The sequence below is a fragment of the Antedon mediterranea genome, chromosome 4 (assembly GCF_964355755.1).
Source record: "Antedon mediterranea chromosome 4, ecAntMedi1.1, whole genome shotgun sequence".
NCBI lineage: Eukaryota > Metazoa > Echinodermata > Crinoidea > Comatulida > Antedonidae > Antedon > Antedon mediterranea.
In genome coordinates, this window is record NC_092673.1 from 11,122,207 (window position 1) to 11,136,320 (window position 14,114).

The 14,114-nt window shown below is 34.9% G+C and overlaps 2 protein-coding genes across 2 annotated transcripts in view; one reads left to right on the top strand and one right to left on the bottom strand.

Moving 5' to 3' along the window:
• LOC140046645 (dual specificity mitogen-activated protein kinase kinase 7-like) overlaps window positions 1–13,820 on the bottom strand; it is an 80,960-nt gene extending 67,140 nt beyond the window's left edge. Inside the window, exon 1 of the mRNA XM_072091349.1 lies at window positions 13,592–13,820. Coding sequence (XP_071947450.1) covers window positions 13,592–13,730 — 139 coding nt within the window. The 5' untranslated portion in view covers window positions 13,731–13,820. The remainder of the gene's footprint in view (window positions 1–13,591) is intronic.
• On the top strand, window positions 3,782–11,609 carry LOC140046580 (uncharacterized). Its single transcript, XM_072091276.1, has 3 exons — window positions 3,782–3,813; window positions 4,467–8,207; window positions 10,380–11,609. Exons 2-3 carry the CDS (start codon window positions 6,555–6,557, stop codon window positions 11,607–11,609), a joined length of 2,883 nt encoding a protein of 960 aa, XP_071947377.1. The 5' UTR covers window positions 3,782–3,813; window positions 4,467–6,554.
• Window positions 13,821–14,114: the final 294 nt, after the last annotated feature.

Genomic DNA, 14,114 nt, shown 5'->3' on the forward strand with positions numbered 1-14,114 from the left:
ATTTAAACCATTACACATAATAAAAATTATTCAATTTTTTTGGTTGAAAAACCAAGTAATATCGCTTTATTTCATAAACAAATTGCAGCAACTATAAATAAAAAATTGTAATAACTAATAGTAATACAGCATAATTACAATATAAATCATATAAATAACTAAAGGGCCTAATCACATCATTTGCAACAGCTCTGAACGAATATCTGACTGGGGCTGTCTTCCAACAGGATTTAGCACCATTTTTCCAAAATGATATTCAGAAAATAAAAACCAAGAAGTAACACAAACATATTACACTGTCCAACTTAGGTCAACCAGATTATATGATAAGGTGATGCTTCTAAAGGTGATGACAATGGTGTTTACTAACCCTACGAACCACCAGACGATCGACACAGGTAAATTATCATAACAATACATCATATTCATAGGCTACTAACAATACTTGTAGGCCACGTTCAGAGAACAGTGACCTACAATCTACCTATGCATAGGCTATGAAAGGTTACACGTAGATACGAAGCAGCAATTTCTTTCTATACTATAGTATCCTAGGCTCACTACTTTTCCTCTGCTACGTCAACGACATGTCTCCTGCAGTTGACTGGTCCAATTTCCAGACGATTCAGCTCTCATGGTTTCAAGCAATAGTCTTGAAGACATTGCCTTCGTACTACAAAGAAATCTTAAAGTTGTATTGTCCCCAAAACATGAAAAATAAAGATGAAAAAAATCAAATTTTGAATATACCATTTAGTAGTTATAATAAAGTTATTCACTTTCGCCGAAAAAAAATCCGAAAAAAATATTGATTTCGTTTATAAAAAATCAAAATAAGTTTACCATATTTTCGAACTCATAAGCTCACCCTTTGCAAAAAAACCGTATACGAACGTATACGATTTACATACGTTTCGTATATGTTTCGTATAGGAAGTCCACTTCGTATACGAAACGTATACGTCAATTCGGAAGTTCCTGCCCGCATAATAAACATATACGAACCGTATACGATCATTTATAAACAATTTCCTAATTATATGCTCCGTATACGATCCGTATATGATCCGTATACGACGACGCGTGTATACAAACTGCATCGTATTACCAAGCGAAAAGGGACTGTCCCTCTTTTTACAAGACGACGATAGCATACGTTTACGATCGCAGGAGCATCTTGACTTCGATAATTAGTGTACAATTTGGTTTTTTTTCATGAAAATTTGGTGCTGTATTTTACTAGACGTTGTTTTTCTAGCAAGCATAAAAACCCACCCAGGCTGTTCTGCCTTGTTTATCCCCTCTGCTATTTCTTTACCTTTTGTATGTTCCATTAATAAGTGAATCACACAAAATGTGCTGTTATTAATTTGAAAGTGCTTTAAATAATATTAATGTACTTGGAAATAAATAAGTAAATATTAAATTGGGCCCGCAGTATATTAAATTTAAAACGAGTAAGTAAAATCCATAAATTACAATTTAATAAAAATGTAGAATACATGTGGCTCCCTATTATATATATGGAATGATCCAAATAAATTCGCCCAAAACGTGCCTGTGTTATGTGCGCTGCATGCATGCATCACATGGATGGATCAGATTTCATTCATTTTCAATCATCATTGTTGATTTTTTGGCTACGGGTTTTGACTCACCATAAAATAAATAAAAAATGGGATGTAGGCCTAGTTACAGTAGGCCCAGGTAGATAGTAAATTCGATGACTTCTAGCTAGCTAGGCTATAGGTGAAAATAAGCTAGCTAGCTTTCCACCATATATTAGATTTGGTTATATTGTATTATCTTAATAACCTACTCTAGCTAGTAGAAGTATATCAACAACGGTGAAATGGAAATACGATGCATTATGGATATCATCGTTGCAGAGTTAGGGGGTGATAACAAAACATTCAACAGCCAGAAATACAAAAAAGAAGCTCCGACGTTTTTATTTAGAGCATTTTACTATTTTAGGCATACAGAACTAATTGCTGTAAATTTCCTAGAGTTGTCACTGATAAATACAATTTAACATTAAACCTACATATAACTTTAACAATCCAAATGATAAATTGTACGCGAACGCAGTAAAACCAACCAGTTAAATGTTTGTTAAATAATTATTTTACATCTCCCTGGTAAAATGGTACCCTATTTTTATGCCTCCATCATTGATAATCCCCCTCTGTACACACGTCTGCCGGCTATTTGTTTATCATTTTAATGAATGTAGTACGAGTCTAACTCCAAATAAAGATATAGAACACATTTTAAGAATTCAAAGTGTTGATCTTTTTTAAGAATCTGATATATACCATGAATCATCTTTTTACATGATATACAGCATAAGCATGTACAATCTAATTTAATTGTCACACAATTGAATTAACAAAGGACAAGGATTTCAAATAAACTGTTACAAATAAACAATTATTAATGAAATAGTTGGGGTATTGTTGGGTCCATGGGAAATCAACAATGTTTAGTAGACTTATTTAATTTGTTATTTAAAGTTGAGGGTAGTTATTTTTTAAACAATTATTGGAATACCATGAAAATAAAGAAAGATATGTTTTATGATTTCTTAATCTCCAAGCAGAAATAATGAAAGCAATTCAATCTGTTCGCTACCGGGAATAAATTGAGATTCGATATAATTGTATTTACTATCACCACTAATTGTGTTTTTTTTAATTCATATATAATTCATAATTCATACAATTTATATATATTCAAAATTCGAATGTATTCATCGTAAAATAATAATTATTATAATGACCTTACTTCTGTTTTGGGTCATGGTTTTCCTCTTCGGCATTGCCGAATTATTGTTACTCCATCTCCATTGCTACAACACACGTCGCGGAATAATATCGCTTAACATAACATGTAATTTGACCACCCAAAGCTCGCACGTGGCGTGACGAATTGAGAACGACGAACCCGATGATTCACCCGATGATATGCATGATTGGCCACCAGGGAGCCGAGTCGACCACGAGTTGGAACTGTAGGCAACCGAGCGACGCTCGGTCGTCGTCGGCGGCTGCACTTACTGACCTCTGTCATATTTTTATAAAGGAAAACTGCAAACAACATCGTCGATTTGTGAAAATGGCCCCTTGTTTTTTCTAGGCCTACCTAGTAGTATACCTGTTTAGCGTACTTTATTTACTTGCGAAAAACGTTGTTTGAATTTTATCGGTAGCCTAGGCTATCTAATAAATATAGAAATAAATATGATCTTATGTTCTAGCTCCTAGTCCTACTACTTATTAATAATTAATACTAGTAGACTAGGCCTATCTAATGGCTGGTGCTAGCTAGAGGCCTAGCCCTACTAGGCCAGAGCCTACGTACGTATTTGTTGTAATGACAATTTAAATGTTTTATTTAGCTCTATTCTACTCATTACTATTATAATTTATAAAATGGCCTAGTTTGTTCGTATATGATTCGTATACGTCCCGTATACGATATTCTTATCAGGAATAAACAACGTATACGTTACGTATGCTAAACGTATACGACGCCAACTCTTTGTGGAGCAACAGAGTGGAAATAATGTAAACAGTGAAATCGTATACGATCCGTATACGTCGTATACGTTTTCAGCGTATACGGATCGTATACGGCTTTTTTGCAAAGGGCAGAAATTCCTAAATATTTGATGGTTAGCTAACAACTCATAAATATGCATGATATGTTAATGAGCATCCAAACAGGGGAGATCCGATCTGTTATCTTCACCACATAAACAAGCATGTGCGACGAACAGATGATGTAAAAAGCTCTGCCGTTAATTTTCTGGTAAAGTATAATTTTATTTCAGATTAATGCCACATCCTCCTATAAAAGTTATATATCGCAAACTAGACGTTTTTTGGCGTATAGTTATTTTCTTGGCTATCTACATGTAGACTAGGGCTATAATATAAGCCTACTAATACTATCACTAGGGCCTAGTTAGTAGTTTACTACTGTGTAGTGTAGCAGCTGTAGGCAGGTAGATAATCGGGTCAGAAAAGTAGACGGGAACCCACTTTGAGGCCTAGCTAGGTCCTATATATCGTACTCACCTAGCTAGGCTATCACTCCACAACTAGCTACAGGAAATAGGCCTACTATTTTGCTGTACCATTAATATACATTTGGAGCTAGAATTAATTTTAAAGTCTAAAAAAAGACTAACAATGATGACAAAAAACAAACATTTGGAAAATGATCAGGATACAGTACCCAAAGAAGTTGACGGTAGAATAGATTGCATTAGTAATTAGACTAGGCCTTTTTGAGGGAGGAGATGTACTTTTCAGGAATTCCTATACTGTACATTAGTACCCCAAATTGAAAACTTCAGATTCATGTACAGAAATAATAATTATATGTATGCAATAAATTGTGAAATATTAACTTTTCTATTTGACTTTTGTATTTATACATCATTGTTTTTAAATTTATAGACTTAAGCTAATGAAGACTGGAACAGAGGTTACACCCATACTGCATAAAGGCAACTGGCAATAGACTCGGTAGTGGAACACAAGATAAATATTGGATAACTATCATAAAGCATTCGGCAAATGTGTTGGTTGTTTTCCAGCTTTTAAAATGTTGTATAGTTTTCATAATAAAAGCAATAAAATTTATATAAATTATTTTGCAAACATAGCAACAGCATTAAATAAATAAAAAATACTACTACAGTACATGAGATAAAATCTCCATAATTTTAATGTGTGAAGATTTACAGTACAGTACAGTAAAAAATGAGTTAATTACTAGTATATTTCATTGAATTTCTGCATTATTGTTGACAATTTATTTTCAACTATTAATTGATGTGTTGATTGTGGCATTACAGCAATAGCTTGTCTTCTGTGATTGTTCATCCATTTTAAAGTGTCATAGTAACAAACGTTCAAATAAAAATTGTGAATGTTGCTACCACATTTTGTGTTGATTTCTTCACCATTTTTCACTACTTGCTCATATTGTTCATTCAATTAGTGTGTTAATACCTATTTAAAAGAAAGACACTTTTATTAAAATATCTACATAAAAAGTTTAATTGTGTAAATGTTGGGTTGAACGTTATTGCTTTGGAAGGAATTTTCAACATAACGGTACTAAAGTACTGTAAAGTACACATTCCAAAAAATATTTAACTTAGATGATTTGGTCATTTTCTCTAAATAATTACATTATTGGATATTGGATTATTTGATGTATAGTATAGGTGATATGAATAATGATAAAGGACTATTATTATAGTAGCCTATTATACCAGGGAGTTGTATACTAAAAATAAGATGAGGTGGTGGTGTCAAAATTCAGACTACTAAAACCTTATTTATTCTTTACTCCATGCTCACAGATAAATGTAATGTTGTAGGCCTAATCCTATTTAAAGTTAGGATGGCAATAACTATTAATAAGGCTTACAAGTTGTATCTATTAGTATTAGCTAGGCCTACTACTCACTCAGGCCTACAACTAGTACTACTAGGCTAGGCCTACTCTATGGTACTCCATGGGTAGGCCTAGCCCATCATAGATAGGTGATAGATTAGTACACTAGCCAGTACAGCTGTACTCTGGGCTAGCTAGGCTTCCTATACTAACTAACAAAGCTGCACAATAGAAACTACAGTTCTTAATCTTACTTACCAATCTGGTAGGGCCTAGCCATAGTCTTTTCTTCAAGATAGGAATTGTTTTTTTGTTGTTAAACTACAGAACTTTCCCACATCGTCGTCTCGCCATAATTATTACGTCGTATTTTTTTTGCGATGACCTAGAGGTCACATACACGCGCAAGAATCATACAATATGCATAATTCATAAGCTAATTCAGGTCAAGGGTTAAATTAAACGGGAAGCCAGCTGGCTGCCAGCCAACTGACTTCCGGTTGACTATTTTTTACTTTAAATTACGATTTTCTCATGTAAATACAGTAATTTTTTTTTTTTATCCAATTCTTTTTCAAAGTGAATAACTTTTATGTATCATTAAAATGGTCTATTCAACAAAAATATTTTTAAACATTATTTGTTCAGGGGGACAATACATCTTTAAAGCTTGTGATAACTGGCTTATAGATAACCAGAATTAATTGTTTTCGGAGTAAGGAAAGTAGTCAAAGCTACTAACGATTTTGAAATTATCACAGAAATCGATTACTTAATTACGATTCATTTGTATCCCGTATGGCGCTGTGAGTACGTCGGTAGCTGTCGCCTTCTCCGTTTTTGTTTGGATTAACTTTGTTATGATTGTCGTACAATAGTTTGTGCTAATTTGTATCATATTTTGATGTTTGTTGTTTGTGGATAACCTAATTTTGTGCGAGGTTTTGTTTACTCTCCGGATGATAATTTGAACCTAGTAGGCGCCTATAGGCTATGTATAGGTAGCCCTGTTGTGTTGGGAATACGTACGTAGTGAGCCTGCAGGTGGTGTGCTTGTCGCGTCCGTTACGGTCAATTAAATGGAGCTCATACTTGACCTTGCGTAGGCCTAACATAAATCGGTCATTTCAACCTGAACGATGATTTGCTATACTCGAAATGAAATTTTACTTCTTTCTTCTACATGCGAGAGTAAAATACTGAACGATTTTTGCTGTAAAACCCTAATAGAAAATGGAATATTTCGTAACGGAAACGAACCTATTATATGGCAAGGAAAAGGTGTCATAAAAAACCGTAGACGTCACCGAGGACGTCGCGGTGGCCGTAAAATGAGGAAAACAATTGATACTTTGATCACACACCGTTCAGTTAGACTAAATAAATCAAAAAGCGTCAATCAATCTAACCTGATTCCAATCTCTACCTCAGCTAATATTAATAAGATTAATAATAATAAAGTGACGAAATACCAGTTTCCCACTTTTCTATTTACGAATCCATGTTCTATTTGTAATAAAATGGAAGACCTTCAGGTAACACTCGAACATAATAACATCCAAGTTTGTACACTTGCGGAAACATGGTTTAATGGAGACTATATTTGCAAGGTCAGTAACTATAACATTTTCTATAAGAGCCGCACAAATACCAGAGGAGGAGGTGTAGCAACCTACGTCCACAACAGTATTCCTTCTGATCACGTTGATTTTATTACTGTTCCAGACGAACTAGAATGTGTTTGGGTCAAATTACAGCCTTATAAGCTTCCCCGTGAAGTTTCTGAAATATATGTGTGTACCATTTATTGTAGCCCCAGCCAAAACAAAGACCATCAACGTGACCTCTTAAACCATCTTAGAAATTCGATTGACACTATCCGTTCAAGAAGAAATTTAGCAAAAGTCATTATTGCTGGGGATTTCAACAGTGTTGATATCTCCTCTCTAATTAAACATGTCGTTGATTTGCACCAAGTTGTTAAGGATAAAACCAGAGGAGACAAAATTCTTGATCTCATAATTTCGGACCTTAAAGATTTTTATATGACTCCTACAATTCAAGCCCCACTTGGAAAAAGTGATCACAATGTCATTATTTGGAAACCGCTGAACTCAATTAAGTGTAATGATAAAATGGTTACAAAGATTTTTAAGCCTTGTACTGATTCGTCGATGAGAAGTTTCGGAAACTGGATTACCAAATTTGACTGGTCACAGGTCTATAATATAAAAGATGTAGATGATAAAGTGAACATAATGAACGATACCCTCACCTCCGCGTACAACAAGTTTTTTCCTACCAAACATTTGCGAGTGTATTCTACCGATAGACCTTGGATCACTCCATACATTAAAAAACTTATCAGGTATAGACAAACTGCTTTTAGGAAGAAAAAACATGAACGTTACAAAACACTTAGAAATAAGGTAATATGGGAAATAAAGAAAGCTAAGGAGAAGTACTATCGTTATAAAGTAAAAATGCTTGAAGTGAGCAATCCCCGAAAATGGTACGACAAAGTGAAGCAGATTTGTGGTAAACGTAAAGACAAACCAAGAATTACATTTGATAATCCCTTACCGATCCCAGATTCCGTTGCCTCTAAACAAATTAATGAACACCTCGCAAAAATTTGTCGTGAACTGGATCCTCTCAAACTTGACGAATTACCTACATACCTCCCAGCTGAGAGTCCACCGCCACAAATTTTATGCTTTGAAGTTAAACAACAACTATTAAAAGTGCAGATTAATAAATCAGTTCCACCTGGAGAAATTCCACCAGTTACAGTACCGGACAGAATTATTGCAGATTTTGAACGCATTCAACGCATTGTTAAAGTGTTGACAACGCGTTGAAACTGCGTTGTCCGTTGGCGTTGAAAGTGTTGAGTTCGTTGAACTGTTTATTCAACCAACACAATGTGTTGCGTTGAGTTTGCGTTGAAATAACGAACAATCGGATTCGTATGGTATTTACAGATTGCCAGTGTGTATTAGTAGTAGTAGTAATAGTATAAAATACAGTATTACAAATATTTAAGAAAACAAACATAATGTGTATTTTTCCGCGGAAACCTAGCTTAATATATTACACTAGGCTAGGCCTACTACTAACGAGTAGGCCCCGTGTGTATATGAGCCGCGTCTGCCATCGCAGTTAAAAGTAGTGGTCATGTCCTCAATTACTGTGTGCCTATATTAACTGGAGTATTAAATACCAAAGTTAAGGCGGCGGTGAATCTTGGAGGCTAGGTCACATCGTAATTAATTATTTCCAAACTAAAAACTTCGCAGTACTGTACTACATTTTTCTCGATTATTTATAAAAACAACGTAGCCTACACCCGCCGCCATGGAAGGCAACAATACACCACCAACATAACGATCCAGCATGGTCGTCGTCTTTTTCACGCATGCTTTTCGTGACGTGAGGGACGAACTGATCGAAAGGTGAAGAGTTCATTCATTATGAAATAACGCGTAATTAAAAGGGAAAAAATCGTTTAGTTTTATTATTAATATCCATAAATATATCATTATCATGTATTATATTATAAATTAATTATTGTAATGCCTAACGTAACCCATGCAGAGAAAAGCGTTAAATATAATAACCAAGAAATAGGAATGACCAATTTGATGACAATAGGCAATGTTAGGCGTTTTCTTTAAAATCAAAACCTGTGCCATACCAAATTATTCACGCCAAGGTGTAACCCACAAATATTTGAATAACCAAACAATTCAGAATAAAGAACCACTTTATTCTGATGCAAGACAATATATTATTACAGGCGAGGTTTAGGCGTTTTCTCTTTAACATACTATTGTTTTGTTTCTAATATAATTATATTGGCCTCCTCCTGAAACTGTATGAATGGGATGGGAGTTGCGAGAATATGCGAGCGAACAGCCAAGATTTTAATCAGTTTACAGCGTGATGCTTTTCAAAACGCGCAACGTTTTCAACGCGTTCAACGCTATGGGATTCAATTGTTTAACGTCGTCAATGAACGGTCAACGGGTTCAACACATTCAACACGCTCTATTGTTAACGTATTCAAAACGCTTTTTGTACTTAAAAATGTAATGTTGTTCGATTTATAAAGATTTAAATTGGTTCATGGGTGTCGGACACGTCACATTTTTTAGTTCTTTCAAATTACATTACAACAAACAATGGCACAATTATAAAATAAAAACCAAAATAGAGAAACAATATTTTAACTTTATCTCTTGAATCTCGAACAGCTAAAAAATGTAGGCCTAAATAAAATTAATTACTTCGTCGTCATTAACGATCGTTAAATACGTCATAACACACGTGGTGTTTTTCTTGAGGAAACCAGGGTGGCGGCCTCGTGTGTCGATGTCAGTAATTTCCACGTTGTTTGATTTTACGACGTGAGATCGTGTTTTCCCCCGGAAGGCCTACAGTACAGTGTTAACTGTTAGACTTGGCATCGACCTTATTATTCGATGTTTTCCTTCACTAAACACTGGGAAATATCACTGTGTGTTTTATTTGGTAACTGTCCGTTCAATACTTAAAAATATATCTAAGCTTCATATATATTTTATTTATATTAAAATATCTGGTAGTGACTGCCGATAGGTATTTTGCCTGTTGTTGTTACTGATCGTTCAGGCGTGCAATCGGCCAGTCTAGTGCTGCAGCAGCTAGCGTTGAAATAACTAATTGTTTACTTGACATGCTGATAATGACTTTCGTTGAATAAACAACTAAACGTTGAAAGCCGTTCAACGCAACGCAAACACAACGCAACGACAACGTGTTGAATGCGTTGGGATTTTTGCAATAATTCTGTCCTGTACTGTATCATCAAAGAATTTGCACCCGAAATAGCAGAACCCCTAACGCATATATTTAATTCTTCTTTGAAAGAAGGTATTGTACCCAAAGCTTGGAAACAAGCTACCGTTATACCGATACCAAAGAAAAAAGGTACAGTCAGTATAGAACAGATTAGACCGATCTCGCTTACGCCACTGTTTATCCGAATCTTTGAACATTTTCTAACTAAATGGTTAAATGAAGACCTATCTACCATTATAGATAAACAGCAGTTTGGTAATGTCAAAGGTATCAGCACGAGTCATTACCTTATTGGACTCTTACACTACCTTCTTTCTGGACTGGAAAAACCTGGTCACAAAGCACGAATTCTTGCTGTAGATTTCAGCAAAGCTTTCGACCGTATTAGTCACCAGGTACTAATCAGTAAGATGATATCAATTGGTGTCAGGAAATCTATCATCCCGTGGTTCTGTAGCTTCCTAACTTGTAGAGAACAAAGAGTGCTCTATGGTAGCGCTATTTCCAGTTGGACATCTATATTTTGCGGTGTTCCTCAAGGAACGAAATTTGGCCCAAGCCTTTTTCAAGTAATGGTCAATGACTCGGCATCAGATTGCATTACAAGGTGGAAATTTGTCGACGATCTAACCTTCGCTGATATCTCAAAAAATAACTGTCAGGACTCTATTCAATCGTACTTTAGTAATTTAGAGGAATGGTGTAAAATAAATAACATGTCCCTTAACCCTAATAAGTGTAAATCAGTGGAGATTAACTTTTGCAAAACTCCTGGTTACTATGATTTACTGACTAATAATGGAGTCCAAGTTGAGACTGTTAAACAATTGAAGCTTTTAGGTGTAACTATCCAAGATAACCTTAAGTGGGATACACACATTGGTGAGATCGTTAGCAAGGCCAATAAAGCCATGCATATTGTGTCGGTACTTAAAAGGTTTGGTGCACCAGAAGATCAGTTAATTAAGATTTATAAATCTTTCATACGCCCCATAATTGAATATGCTTGTCCAACCTGGCACTCCTCCCTGACTTCCGAATTAAGCTTTGACCTGGAATCGGTCCAGAAGAGGTTTTTAAGAATTTTACTAGGGAGGAGGTACTATTCGTACACTGCAGCCCTAAAGAAATTTTCTCTTGATAGGCTCTGTGACCGTCGTCTCCAGCTTGTTCTGAAGTTTGGGAGGAGTGTCCATGAAAAATTTAGTAATATTATCCCCAATACCCGTGCTGAAGCGACAGGTAGATCTCTCAGAAACGCAAACAAAATATCCCAAATTAAATGTAGAACAGAAAGATTTAAGAAATCCACACTCCCATTCCTGATTAACAATGACCTTATAGTGCAATAATATATATATATGAAATTCTTAATTTTGATAGGCCTACGGATAATTAATAATTTTACTCGCAGTTTTTAAATTTGTAATTGTATATTCTTTATTTTTTTTTTTTATGAATTTATGTGTATATATATATTTTTATATTAGATGGTTGTGTAATTTTGCTCGTTTTTGATATATATCTTTGTAAATTTGTAATTGTATATTCTTTATTTTTTTTTTAATGCATTTTGTATATATATATATATATATTTTTATATTGGATGTTTGTGTAAATCTTGCTCGTTTTTTATATATTTTTTATGTTTATGTTACTGGACGCAATTCAGTTTTGTACTGCCATGTCTTTGTTTTTAATAAACCAGAATAAATAAATAAAAAACGATTAGAACTCGATCAGGAACTTAAAGGAGACCTTATTGTAAATGGAATAATACACAAAGTAAATAATAGATTAAAATTTGGATACCGACAAATGTGGTTTATAGATAAGGATAGTAAGAAAATTATGTCTGCTTTTTTACAGTATGTCTTTTTTACTATGCTCTGACTAGCTGGTATTTGGGATTTCAAATAATTCTAAGTTAAGTTACAACGCTCTCAAAATAAAATAATAAGATTCATCTTAGGAGTGAATAACAGATATCATCTTGATTTTGTTTCATTGGGTATTTTAAATATTAATCTACGTGCTCAACAACAATCACCCTAAAAATTCACATCAAGTAGCAAAAACATTTTACTACAATGGAATAAAAGTTTGGAATGAATTACAAAATAGTCAATATTTATAATCGAATTAAAAAAATCATAACGTGTTTAAATATACTTTAAAAAAGCCACAACTATGAAATCTTAAATTTCTCATAAATTATTTAATATACCAACAACTTTGACATACTCAGTGGCGGATCTAGCGGGGGGCGTATGGGGCGTACGCCCCCCTATTTTTTAAAGATTTTTTATTTTTTTTTTTAAATTAAATAGATTTTAAAAACACGTATCGTTTCGACGGTCATCAATCACCGATGGTTTGCACATTTTCATAGTGAAAATAGTACGTCGGAGCACATCGTCAGCTTGATCGCATTCCACCAAGCATGTACGTCGACATCCTTTGTGTACTATCAATCTCTAGCGTTACCAACGATCATTCACAGTTAAGTGTAAAAGGAGCAAGTTGATAAAAGCCACGTGATGAGCTTGGTCGCGTTCCACTAAGCAGGTCTGCATCCTTTGTGATCGTCACTCCCGTATTGTAGAGTAGCGGTACCGATCAACAGAGTTGATGAAGCCACATGGACAGTGCTACTATACTACGCGCCCATTTATTAAGTACAATAAAAACAAAGGCTAGGACTGTATAGTGCCTATGAAAATTATCCCGTTAGGCCTACATTTTATTAAAACGTATTACTATTAAAATATTAACAATGCTGCAGCATTTCATGACCCTTGTTGTTTTATTTGCTTTCCCGTCGATGATTCTCATAAACAGTTTGGTCCGGCCGGACAGGTTTTGGCAGCCATAAATGGTCCCCCGGACTGATTTTGGCAGCCAAAACTGGTCCGCTGGACCGATTTTGGCCCGGACTGATTCTGCTGCGACACTACCAAGCCAAGTGAAAAAGTTAATTTGCAGTCCTGCTGGGGACCACATTTTTTGTGCTCGTCTTAGGCCGAATTGTCTGTCTGTGGTCCCGATAGTGTGACAACCATAATTTACATTTTATACTGGAAGGGCAATTATAGTTAGCCTACCTATATACCTACTACTACTACTCTAGCTTAGGCCGAATTTCGCCTAGGGCCTAGGCCTAGCCTCTAGTAGGCCTACTACTACACTAAGCGGGCGTTCTCTACTGGACCTGACCTGAACTGGAGTGAATGGCTCTTTTTAATCTTGATGTCACTCCGAAAGTAAACCAACAAAAACAAAGGCCCCTTTAGAAAACAGACTAAGATATTGTTTTAACCAAAGAAAATCTCACCTGGTCTTCGCTTCATGGTCCCGGGTGACTGCAGTTGTGGAACTATATTTGGTCCATCTTTCATATTATCATCGTTTTCTGCCCTTAGTTGTGCATCTAAAACTCGTAATTTCTTCTCAATACAATCTAAACTCGACATCTCGAAAAATTACAAGACTTACGCATGCGTACTGACCTTTAGAGTTTGATGATTATATTTTTAACAACATATCCTCTCTCTAGTAGATCTCCTCAATAATCTCTAATATAACAACATAAACGTAAATGTAAATCAGTTATTTGTTATTTCATATCCACAAATCATTACACAGTTAATATTTAACAATCGATATTTTTGTTATAGTTAAAGATAAGAAATGAGTATCATTTATTTTTTATTAATTATTATTACTGAACACAATTGCGGTTTGCTGGAGGTATCAGAGCGTCATTTCGCTCCATTTCGACGATCGAGCATTCTCTACTTCTACGGAGCGCCATTTATGCCTTTATTTACTTATATAGAAATTGTACTACGGTAGCT

Excerpts from the sequence above, each read along its gene's own strand:
- LOC140046580 (XM_072091276.1), top strand. The coding sequence starts at position 6,555 with ATGATTTGCTATACTCGAAATGAAATTTTACTTCTTTCTTCTACATGC. Across the intron at positions 8,208-10,379 it reads GAGAAATTCCACCAGTTACA|AAAAAAGGTACAGTCAGTAT; the intron begins GTACCGGACAGA and ends CCGATACCAAAG.